General features: G+C 41.1%; 1 protein-coding gene across 4 annotated transcripts in view; it reads left to right on the top strand.

Moving 5' to 3' along the window:
- NOS1 (nitric oxide synthase 1) overlaps positions 1-12677 on the top strand; it is a 102584-nt gene that overhangs the window by 46539 nt on the left and 43368 nt on the right. For all 4 annotated transcript variants that reach the window (XM_039332551.1, XM_039332552.1, XM_039332553.1 and 1 more), the window contains exon 2: positions 10273-11398. In XM_039332551.1, the coding sequence (XP_039188485.1) occupies positions 10662-11398 (737 nt within the window). In that variant the 5' untranslated portion in view covers positions 10273-10661. The remainder of the gene's footprint in view (positions 1-10272; positions 11399-12677) is intronic.

Raw genomic sequence — 12677 nt, forward strand, 5'->3', positions numbered from 1 at the left:
GGTTTTCCTGCCTGAGCAGAGGGTTGGACTAGAGGACCTCCAAGGTCCCTTCCAACTTTACTATTATTAACTATTAATGATTAACCTTCACAGACAACGGATACTAGAATGACTTTGAGGCGCTGAACAAAAGATAGAAGAGCAGAATTGGAAGGGACCTTGGAGGTCTTCTAGTCCAACCTTTTGCTTGAGCAGAAGACCCCGTACCATTTCAGACAAATGGCTATCCAGTCTCCTCGTATCCTTTAGAAGTTCATGCATAGTCCTTCCTTGCAGATGGCAGCCCTGATGGCAAACGTGATGAGATACCTTGAGAAGTAACATTTTCAAGGCAGCTTCTGGAACCGTTCCTGAAGTCTTTCTGTCTTCTGGAAATTTTGCCTCTTCACATTCACGAGAATCGGCATTTTCAAATCTGATGTTATTTCACGAGATTTTTGAATAGTTGTGAGTCATTCTTTTAAGAACAATTAGGTTTATTACCAACTGATGCCTTAATTGGTCCGGTTTTGTCTTCAGCTCATTATATCAGGAACACTTAAGAAGTGAATTTCCTGGCAACTGATGATAGAAAAATGTGGTTTTCACAGAAATTAGTGCACACAGCTAGTCCCTTGGTACATGGGAGGTTTCTGTCATCAGCACAACTGCTGCTAAGTTGACCCAACTTTGTTGTAGTGTTAAGTGTCTTATTAAGCAAGGGCATGTTCCTTGTCTTCTGCTCTAATTGGATTTCAAACTTATCTCTGGAGTGACTTTTTTTCTCATTTGTTGGTTTCCCCATCTACCTCTGCTAAGCTTTTGGGTGAAGCTTTTTTGCAGTGTGTGTGTGAGGCGGAAAAGGAATAAGTGTTGTGTTGATTTCATCCTATTTGTCAAATGGGAATCCTTCATTATCAACTAATGTTCAGTTCCATAAACTGATCTCTTTGTGTGTGTGTGTGTATGTGTGTGTGTGTCTTTCCCCCCCCTCTTTCTCTCTATCTCTCTTTCCCTTTCTCTCTCTCTTTACCTCTCTCCTTCTATTTCTCTCTATCTTCCTGTCTCGTTCTTCCTCTCTCTTTATCCCTCTCTCTTTCTCTTTCTCTTTCCCTCTCTCTCTTTCCTTCTTTCTCTCTTCCTCTCTTTCTCTCTCCCTCTTTCTCTTCTTCATCTCCCTCTTTCTCTCTTCCTTTTTCTCTATCCCTCTTTCTTTCTCCCTTTCTCTTCCTCTCTCTCTCTTCCTTTCTCTTTCCCTTCCTCTCTCTCACACACACAGATTGCTACATTGCTATAGATTTTTTTTGAAAGATAACTGCTCCAATCTCTAATCCTTCTCATTCCCCATTTCTAGTTTTGTTATAGGTGCTATAGCCAGAATTATATAGAGCCCAGGTAAGTTTAAAATAAATCCGTGCCCACTTTTCTTCGGAATGTTTAAGGCTACCAACACCCCTGGTTGGTTTTCCCTTCTCTTCTTTCTTACAGTAACCCAGGAAGAGAGCTTAGAGCAAGATTAACTCAAGTTTACCCCAGGGATTTCATGATCCTTCTCTTACAGTGGAACTCTGTCAAAACATGTCAACATGAATTCAAAATTCCTTCTGCAGTTTATATTTTAGAGACCATCACCCCCCCCAAAAAGAATTGGGAAATATTTTAAATGCTTGCAAGAGTTTTCATTTCTTTCCATTTCCCCTAATAATGAATTTTGCTTTCTCAAAGTCCTACAGATTTCCCCCCCACACACACACACACTTTTGATAGTGGCTCTGTACGAAGTGTTGAATTTAAAATGCATTCAATTTAATCCATTTCTGACTTTTAACACCATTTCATCTGATTTCTGCATCAATTGGTGAGTACAAGAAGCAGCATGCATTTTGCACACATTTCGCCTAATATTCAACTATTTTGTGGGCATTTTCTCCTAACATTTGTGTGGCTTTGTGTTCCGCACTTTTTGTGTGCGTTTCCTTTTTTTCATGCACATTTCCTGAATGCATATTTCCCCCGAATGTCATTCCTTTTTGAAGCGAGAAGCACTTGTAGCAACTGAAAAATGACAAGCTCTCAAAATGCTACTGTATTCCAGTTTGTGTGTTGACTAGGGATGCGAGAATTGGATCAATTCATATTAAAATGCCAATAAAACTAATTTCTTCTACGTTCTTCTTATTAAGAACAAGACACATTTTCTACAAAAAAGTCCTGCCTGGCTGAAATGATTTCCATAGCATTTCTTTCTTACAGTGAGGCAGATTCAAACATCCCCTAGCTTAACGTGCGGATGAAAATTTAAAATCTCTCTGTAGATATATGAACACAGCTAGAAATAAATGTACCTTTAAAAAAAAAAGAAATTCCCAGCTGAATCTCAGGCTATGGATGGAGCCAATTATTTATTCAGATTCATGCATATTTAAACCCTGGTTTCTTGAATGGTTCATCACATAGTCAGCCAGATGTTTAGACTGGAGCTGGCTTTTTATCCAGATATCTAGTCCTTCCCAAGAACCTGGGATAGGCAGATGTTGCTGTTTGATAGTATTGTCATAGGTTATCAACTGTTCCAAATAAATCTTTTGCAATTGACTGATGGGGGTTTTATCCATGCCAATAGGATTCATCGCAACAGTCTGCCAGATGTTCAGACTGGGTTTGGCATTTTGTCTACCTATCAAGTCCTTTCCAAGGACCTGGGATAGGCAGATGTGGATGTTTGACAGTGGTACAGATAACACCACAGGATGGAAGCTGTTCCCAGTAAAGCCGCTTTTTGCAATTGATCAATGCCGATGGATGTTCAAAGGGATGCTCCAGTTATTTTGGGATTGCTAAGGCGACCATTGCTATTGGTACTACCCTTGCTTGCCTTTGCCACAGTCATTCTATTTCTATTTGTAGGTCTTTGCATTTTGTTATCTTCTCCAGTTCTTTCTCTTCTATTCTGCTGTCTCCAGGTGCTGCCACATCCACTATCCAGACTTTTTTGTCTTTCTTATCGACAATTGTTAACTCTGGGGTGTTATGTGGCAGGTGTCTGTCATTATTATTGTTGTTGTTGTTAATCTTCAATTCGATTCACAGTCTGGGACTGGTAAAAACTTAACAATTCAAACCCTAACCAAGGACCTAAGACCTGTTAAGGTAACCTCTGAGTATATAGGCAGTTCCAGGTAGGCTGGAGTGTTTTTGCAAAGCCAGGATATTCAGATCCAGTAAGATCAAAATTCCCATTTATCTAGGCAGCCCTTTGGGTTTTGTTCAAGGGCTCCTATTACTATTGGTACTTTGATTTCTTCCTCCACAATCGCTCAACTTCAGTTTGCAAATCACAGTATTTTGTTATTTTTTCCTAGCTCAATTCATGCCCCACCTGATATTTCGATATCAATGAAAGAGAAGTTTGGATAATAATAATTACTACTAGTGGTATCCTGTATGCTGCTTGACTCTCAACAATTCTGGGTGGTTAAGTTGGATTCTTACGTAATCCAGTGAACTGACTGATACATAACACAAATCATAAATGAAAATGCATCATAGCTTAGTGTGACCCTGAACTCATCTGGTTTACAGCGTTCCCAGTTTATTTAGCTGTAGCCCAAAGCAGCGAGTATGATGCATGCTGAAAAAAATAGAGAGTTCAAATGTGCCAGTGGCTAACAAAGAATGGATTGTGATGCTCTGAAATTCAATGCAATCCTTTGCTAGGGGGAATTAGGTAGACATTGGAGGGAAAGAGAAAGCAAAGTTGGGCAGGTAGTGAGTTATACATGGTGGAAGAGACAGCCTTACAGAACTGACAAGAAAATTAACTGGCCTGGACATGAATCACGGTATTTCATTACAGAGATTGATAAGTAAAACTTCCATGAAAAATAGATTTCTGCAGCTGAATGCAGCCCAAGTGCACTTTTCGTGGAAACCAGAAGATAAACTTTAAAACAAACCCAAAGTTAAAACATCTTTACTATTGGTAAATGTCCAAGGCATGGAGTTTCCTTGAAAGCTAAACCAGGCAGAAGGACAGATGGCGATCTATGGATCCTCTTTGCATTCTCATTTTCAGATTTAGTTGCCCTTTGTTGGATCTGCTCAGCTTCTTCTTCTTGTTGTTGTTGTTGTTTAAAAAAAAAAGCAGAGGAAGAAATTAAAGTGGCATAAATCCATCAGCCTCAGGGGCTCTTTTCTACTGGCATAAATCCCGTTGGAAACTGATTAAGTGAGACAATAGGGAGCATTTTAAATCTGGCTGGTGAAAATGGAGGTCATCAAAGTGAGAAGATGGATGGAAAAGGAGAAAGGGTTGACTTTGGGAGCAGGCTGTTCCCAAGGACAGGGCGGGAGAGAGGTAGGTTAATATAGCTGTGGTTGCCTTCTATACATTTCCAAGTGTCAGATTTGCAAAGTAGAGAGTCTAGGTTATCTGAAAGATCATCTCTTCCTGGTTACATCCCGTTACTTTTTCCATGCACCCTAAATGCAAACGGTCACTGAACGAGTCAGGACTAGAATTCAGTTGTGCAATTATATACCCAGAGAACGGTCTGTTTCAAAAAAAATGCTCTGTGCTGCAGCACCTTATATTCTCTCTCTCTCTCTCTCTCCCCTCAACTGCCTTTGCAGTTCGTCCTATTGAACTTTTCAATTTCAGGGTAGCAGTTTTGAGGTTTTTCAAGGTCCAGCTGAATAGTAGAATTACATTAGAGCCGCAAGCAACTTGCACCATTCTAAGTTATAATTGTTTACGTTGTAATGCTTGAACTTCGGTTGGGTTGCTGATGGCTGGGGTGACCTTAATTCCTTGGCAGGGTCTCAATCCCATGTTAAAACATTTTAAATTCCAGCGTGCTTGGAGTAAAGGGCACCGTAAGGCAATTAGTACTTTCATCCCCTTCTCTCTAGCAATTTACAACTTTCATTTCCAAAAGAAACACTGCACGCTAAGAATGTTTGTTTATCATATATGAAAGCATTTGGTAAAGTAAAAAGAAATTAAAACCAGCTTCTGCTTATTTTTGTCCAGAATAAATTAAATCAAACCGAATGCTTGGGGAGTGGGGGTGGAAGCATACTTTATAAATCATCTCTTTGTCTACAATTACAGAAAAAGCTCACTTTTTTCCCTTATCCATTTTTTCCCCTAATCATCACAACCATAAATTATAACTGCATTTTTTCTTCTTCTTTCATGCAATATGTCTACAAGGGGTTTCGCCTTCAGCCATCAAAGTAGATATTGTTTTTTTTTTCCCCTAATCAAATCTGTTAATTTAGCCAGCTCTGCAAGTGGCATCATCTTCACCAGCCATTCTTTGGATAATTACCTGAAGTGTTTGTAGAACTTTCAAGAAGTTTCAGTGAGTTAAAGAATGTTTGCCTTGATTCATCATTGTGTACAACAGATGGCATTCTGGCCATTTAGGTCATGAAAAAAGCCAGCCACTGCAGCTGAGTCAATAAACTATGGTTAAAAGCAAGCCCAGCTTAAGCCAGAGGTCTCCAAATGTGCAAACACTAAGAATTGTGAACTTCAACTCCCAGAATTGAAGTCCTCAAGTACAAATTCTGGGAATTGAAGTCCACCAGCCTTAAAGTTGCCAAGTTCGGAGACCCCTGGCTTAAGGCAATGTGTGAACCTAGGGTTGTTTGTGTTTTTAGTCCAATAAGAGTCAACAGGACCAAGGGCTCCAATCAGTTCTGCCCCACTATCACCACTTCAGAACAAGCTCATTTTCTTTCTTCTCCATCAATAAGACTAATAATTGAATTTTTTTTTCAGGAGCAAAAATATCTGGGGCAGTCCAGTTGCTTGCATGCAGTTGTTTCAGAGGAAGCTTAAGGAACTGAAATGATTGCATGAAGAGTTGGAAGCACTTTTTAAAAATGTTTAAGTGCCATTTAAAAAAAAAAAAGTGGGTGGTGGTGTTGTTTTTTTTTACTGGTCCCATTTTTTTAATCCTAGAACTCAAAAACTTATTTTTTTTTCCTCTCCACCTGAAATACTATAGAGTAGCAGCATTTTTTTCCCCCTTTCTTTCTTTCTGTTGAAACTTGCTTGCTCCTGTACTGGAGAGTTGTATGAAATAAATGGAAATGATGAATGATGAACGGCAACATTAATGAATTGCCATCTAGCTAATAGTTGTCACATTTGTCCGGGAACATATATATATAACTTGCAGCTGCTGTGACAGTTTGTCCTGTATGAATTGTGCACAGTATAGGTTTGGTTTTCATTTTGTGCTAAGTCATTTGATTTTGTTTTCTTTAATAAGATACAATCAGCTTGTGATGACCAGACATTCAGTCATAAACTCTGATTTACAAACCACCAAGAAAGGGTTTCTATGCATATAAGCTAAGCCCAAACCAGTGATGGGATTCAGCCAATTTGCACCAGTTTGGCAGAACCAGAAGCTAATTTTTTGTTGCCCAGGTCCAGAATGGACTTCCGGAAGCGGCATCCACACAGAGAACCAGTTGTTCACCTATTTGAATCCCACCACTGACCCAAATCCATTGCAGAGCAAGTGAAATCCAAACCTAGTGCCTATTTTAGGTTGTTATTCTTATTTCTGCTGTTGTGAATAACTTAGTTTTTCCACTGTTCTTTCTCGTGAAAGAAATCAGAGCAGTGGATCAGAAAAAAAAAAATAGATGCAACATCTGGCAATACAGCAAGGCAATCATTTGAACCCGATAAGAATATTTTTAATTGCTTAAACCAATTTTTATGCCTTTAGGGCATTGTATGATGAATGCTATCACTGGCAAAGGTGAGGTGGGTTTATTACATCTTTTTTTTTTTAAGAACGAGGATTGCTTATTAGAGTCTAAATGCACGTTTGACTGAGGAACGGCAGAAAACTGTATGCCTGCTGTAATATCATCCCGTCTTACAGTTCGGAGTTTCAGTTCTTTATGGAAACTGTCAGCAGATTTTTTTAAATGTTGACAGCTTCTTCTTTCATATGGAAATAGAAGACTGATTGAGCATCCAATCTGCCAATGTCTATTTCACACTTGGGACTTACCTGAATCTCACTTTCAACCAATTCTACAAATGATTGTCTTATCATCAGACCAGGTACTTTCGGGGTGTCCAAATTGGACTTAGTGATAAGCAGAATCTGGAAGTTATCTGGAATCCAGATGGTGGAAGGTTGTCCAGCTTTTACTCAAGACCGGTCAACAATAGTGCGATGTGGACCAACATTTTTTCAAATCCACGTTGTGCAAAGCTCTCCCCTCCTTCAAGTCTGTTTTACATCTTTCCCATCCACCCAGCACATGCCACCTTCCATAGACGTCAAGATAGCTGGTCCAATTTGTTCTGAGTGCCCAAGCCCAGAGAGAAGGCCCTCCCTTCTCCTTGCTGCCTACTTGCCTTGTTAGCAATTCCAATTAATGGACAAATCCAGCAGATATTCTTCCTGGTCAGCCAGCCTAGTGAGGGAATGAACGGGTCAGCCAGGCACAAATCAAAAACATTTGCTGGTGAACACTTTTTGCTCAGGGTGCAGCCCTATTAGAGGCCATCACTTGTCAGATTGCTAGAAAACTCTCTCTCTCACTCTCACTCTCTCTCTCTCTCTCTCTCCATCACTCTCTCTCTCTCTCCATCTCTCCATCTCTCTCTCTCTCTTTTTTTTTTAATCAAGCAGATGTCACGAAAAGATGGGCAAGAAAAGATTCTCTGTTCAGAAGAGACCATATGCCTGAAACTATTGTTAGGGGATAGTTAAAAAATACACTTCCCTGTAGGAGAAGAGTTGTTATTATTTTTTTTTTTTTGTAAGTTGAGATGGAAAAGAAAGAGACCTCCTTGGGAACAGGTGGATGAGGTGAGCTCCAACAGTTTCTTCGTGGTAGAGAGAATGCATCCCGGCCAAGACATGTTTCTCTCTTCAAAAAAAAAAAAAAAAAAAAAAGCTCTTGGTTTTTGAGAGGTTCCTAACTGAATCCATGTTGTAGACCAGGGGTCTTCAAACTTGGCCCTTTTATGATTTCTTTGAAGACCCCTGTTGTAGGCAGAAAGACCCAGTTCAAGAGCTGGGTTTTTTATATATAGAGATTCTTGGTGTCCTCTGAGCTTGGCCATTTTCCTGCTTATATTTCACTAATAGTTTACATGCTGTTGCCTAGTAAAGGACTGAGCTTGGTTGTTTTCTTGCAAATGTTTCATTGTCAAATTAGGTAACATCACCAAGGGTAGAAGGCAGTGGGGTTTGTGTAGAGGAGGAGGAGGAGGAGGAGGAGGAGGAGGAGGAGGAGGAGGAGGAGGAAGAAGAAGAAGAAGAAGAAGAAGAAGACGAAGAAGAAGAAGAAGAAGAAGAAGAAGAAGAAGAAGAAGAAGAAGAAGAAGAAGAAGAAGAAGAAGAAGAAGAAGAAGAAGAAGAAGAAGAAGAAGAAGAAGAAGAAGAAGAAGAAGAAGAAGAAGAAGAAGAAGAAGAAGGAAGAACGAAGAGAAGGAGAAGGAGAGGGAAAGGGAGAGGAAGAGGAAGAGGAAGAAGAAGAGAAGAAGAAGAAGAAGAAGAAGAAGAAGAAGAAGAAGAAGAAGAAGAAGAAGAAGAAGAAGAAGAAGAAGAAGAAGAAGAAGAAGAAGAAGAAGAAGAAGAAGAAGAAGAAGAAGAATCTGGATCCTTAGTCAATCAATCAATCTTTATTATGGTCCCAGACCAGCATTAGAGGTCCTTGGTGCTCTCTGAGCGTGGTGGTTTTCTTGCAGACATTTCATGACCCAAACTAGGTAACATGATCGGTGCTAGAAGGGAGGGGGGGTTGTGGAGAGGATCCTTGGTTCTCTCTGAACTTGGTTATTTTCTTGCTGTTTGGGCAGCTCCGTTTAATTTGACATCTTCGCCATCTTTGCCTCATATGATCTTAGAAAGCTATATATATTGACTTTCATCTAAGCTGCTGATTAGCTGCTTTTGTGTTCAGCAAGGGGCCATGCAAATAAATAGAGTAAGACTGGAATGTATCATCCAGAACAAAAGATAATTGATGGAAACGAATCAAGGAGAAGTCCAACCTAGAATTAAGGAGAAACTTTCTAACAGTGAGAACAATTAAGCAGTGGAACAACCTGCCTCCAGAAGTTGTGGGTGCTCCATCATTGGAGGCTTTTAAGAAGAGATTGGACAGTCATTTGTCTGAAATGGGATAGGGTCTCTTACTTAAGGAGGGGCTGGACTTAGAAGTCCTTCAAGGTCCCTTCCAATTGTATTATTCTGTATTCTACCTTTCTGCCTCTCTACAGTCTGATTTAATCATGGTAGCTTTTACCAATAGAAAACTTTCTTTTAATTTAATCCTCTACTGTGTAGCAACCTGTTAATATTTCCCTAAAGCAAATTATTCCTCTAACTTTGTGCATTTCTTTTAAATGTGAAAATTAATAACCTCAGTCAAACATTCTGTTGGCCCAGATTTTTTGTCGTTAGCTATACTGTACCTGCTAATTAGCTCACAAGGTTTTTGCATTGACATCCCACTGTTATTTTCCAAGGTTTGTTCTAATTATTATTTATTACAATTATTGATACCCACCATGCAGCATACAAAACTGACCTCAGAAGCTTAGAAGTGACCTCAAAAATAATAAAAACATGATATGCATTATTATTCAAATGAAAAATAACAAATCCTTGAATTTTTTTCCCGTGTGGTGGTTGACAAAACCTGGCTGAGATGCAGTGAAGGAGGAACATTTCTCTCCTACCCAAAATGCTGGAGCCCAGAGTCCTCCGTTTTTATTTTTATTTGTTTCTTTATTAAAATGTTAAGCCACCCATCTTTCTTATATAAGGCAACTCTGGGAGGCTTACAGAAATAGAAAAATAATTAAAATATTAAAGTTATGCAAATTAAAAATGTAAAACTAGAGGTAGTCCTATCCCATTTCAGACAAATGGCTGTCCAGTCTCTTCTTAAAAACTTCCAGTGTTGGAGCATTCACCGCTTCTGGAGGCAGGTTGTTCCACTGGTTAATTGTTCTAACTGTCAGGAAGTTTCTCCTTAGTTCTAGGTTGCTTCTCTCCTTGATGAGTTTCCATCTGTTGCTTCTTGTCCTGCCTTTGGGGGCTTTGGTGAATAGCTTGACTCCCTCTTCTCTGAGATATTGGAAGACTACTATCATGTCCCCCCTCGTACTTCTCTTCATTAAACTAGACATACCCAATTCCATCAACTGTTCCTTATATGTTTTAGCCTCCAGTCCTCTCTCTAAGCCAGTCTGATATTTTCATTTTTCTGTCTCTTCCTCCCACCCTCTCTCCATAGGTAAAGGCGATGTGAAGCAGATTCCGTGTCCCAAGACACCGAAGAATGCTTGGCAAGCACCATCTTTTCCAGCCATCTGTTGAAGATGTTCAATGTGGCTGTCCATCCATTTCATGTTGGGCAGATGGCTTTGTTGCCTTCTAGGGAATGAAAACCAGCCGGAGCAGATCTGCGGAGATGGCTGCGTGATCTACCAATTCATCTTTAATCAAGAGGTGAAGCTCCTCAAAGGAGACCGTATTTTCCCAGCTTGCAAACAGATATAAAGCCTTCTGCTCTGCCTCTTTTGCTCATTAGAGGTTGGTAGCTCAGCCCTGGACTAGCTGAGAATCCTCCATCTCTATACTGTGAGATCCTGTTCTGGAGGGCTGGACGATTTCAGGACTACAATGGAAGAGAATGTATTCAGCGTCCAACAGATTCAGCCCAACGTGATCTCGGTGAAGCTCTTCAAACGCAAGATTGGTGGCCTCGGATTCCTGGTGAAGGAACGAGTCAACAAGCCGCCTGTGATCATCTCTGACTTGATTCGAGGAGGGGCAGCAGAACAAAGTGGCCTTATTCAGACGGGAGATATTATCCTAGCAGTTAATGGGAAGCCCCTGGTTGATATGAACTATGACGCAGCCTTAGGAGTCCTTAGAAGCATCGCTTCGGAAACTTACGTTGTTCTCATCTTAAGAGGCCCCGAGGGCTTCACCACTCACCTAGAGACAACTTTTACTGGAGACGGGACCCCAAAAACCATCCGAGTCACCAGACCTCTGTGTGGGACGCCAACCGTAGGTGATCAGGCATCTGCTCCGAGCATCCACACCAAAGACAAGCAACAGGGGCAAGAACACAGCATGGGGGGCTCCGTCAGCTCCCGATGTACCCGGGAGAATGGGCAAGAGGAAGAAGACCTGGTGCACATCAACGGCATGGTAGCCAGCAACGTGGCCAAGGACACTCTGAAAGCAAACCAGGATATCCCCGACCATTGTCTGAATGGCAGTGTTGAAAACAGTGAACTGCTCAAGGAGATTGAACCCGTCCTGGATCTTCTGAAGGGCAACAGCCAAGAACTCAACGGCAATGCTGAAGCCCAGATGGCGATGAGAGACGTTGAAATCCAGGTGGACAGGTAAGATGCGAAAATCATTTCACGCTACAGGTAGTCCTCAACTTACGACCACAGTTGAGCCCAAAATTTCCATTGCTAAGCAAGGCAGTTCTTAAGTGAGTTTTGTCCCATTTTACTATTTGTGCCATAGTTAAGCAATTTGCTACAGTTGTTTAGTTGAGTTGAGTTGACTTGACTTGACTTGACTTTGGTCATTAGGCAACTTTGGCTTCCCCCATTGACTTTGCTTGTCAAAAGCTGGCTGGGGGGGCTGCAAGAGGTGATCAAATGACCCTGGAACAATGCAACTGTCATAAACACCCACCAGTTGCCGAGAGTCCGAATTTTGTGACCATAGGGATGCTGCAACAGTCATAAGTATGACAAATGTTCATGTATACGCCATCCATCTCCCCAATAAGGCAATTCTGGGCACCTTGCAAATCGTAACGAGACAAACAGAAAGCCATTAAATTTTAAAACTAGGTGCTAGATAATCCTACAGGATGTAAACCGGTGCATCCCAAATTTTTTCCTTGGTCACCTGTCAGAAAGTCTTTTTATTCCAAGGTAGGGAAAACATTTCAAGTCCATTTAAGTGTCCTTGTTCCGAGTGGGTCATGGGTTCATGTGTTGTGACCCTAAACTACCCAATTTGCTGGGTCGTTTTCTCAGATTTGGGGAAACTCTGATTTAAACAACTTGGCAAACCAACACCGAGCCTCTTTTGTCTGGATAAAAATAGAACTGGGGACAAGGTCAGCCGGTCAGTTTACAGCCACCTGGGGGGCAGTTCTCTTTCCTCCCTGTTTAAGCAGGAAAGTTAAGAATAAAACAGGAAGCCTCTTAGTGGCCTCTTTCCACTGAATAATTATATTTCTCAAGCAAATACAAGGAAGGGAAACACAGGAAAACCTGTGCAGAACAGATCATCCAGGGGTACTGATTTTGCAGCATGTACAGGTCCCTTGACGTACGACCACAATTGTGCCCAAAATTTACGTGGCCAAGCGAGACAGCAGTTAAGTAAGTGTGGCTCCGTTTTGTGACCTTTCTCGCCACCGTGGTTAAGCTAGTAACGCGGTTCTTAAGCGAACCTGCCTTCCTCCGTTGACTTTGCTCGTCAGACGGTGACAAAACGTGACCCCGGGATCTTGTGACCGTCATAAATACGAATCAGTTGCCAAGCATCCAAATTTTGATCACGTGACCAAGGGGGAAGCGGCATACGGTTGTGTGAAAAACAGTCGTTAAGTCACTTTTTTTTCAGCGCCATTCAGTCACTTTGCGCAGTCACTCA

Source organism: Crotalus tigris, unplaced genomic scaffold (assembly GCF_016545835.1).
Source record: "Crotalus tigris isolate CLP2741 ecotype Arizona unplaced genomic scaffold, ASM1654583v1 scf7180000024461.5605484, whole genome shotgun sequence".
Lineage (NCBI taxonomy): Eukaryota > Metazoa > Chordata > Lepidosauria > Squamata > Viperidae > Crotalus > Crotalus tigris.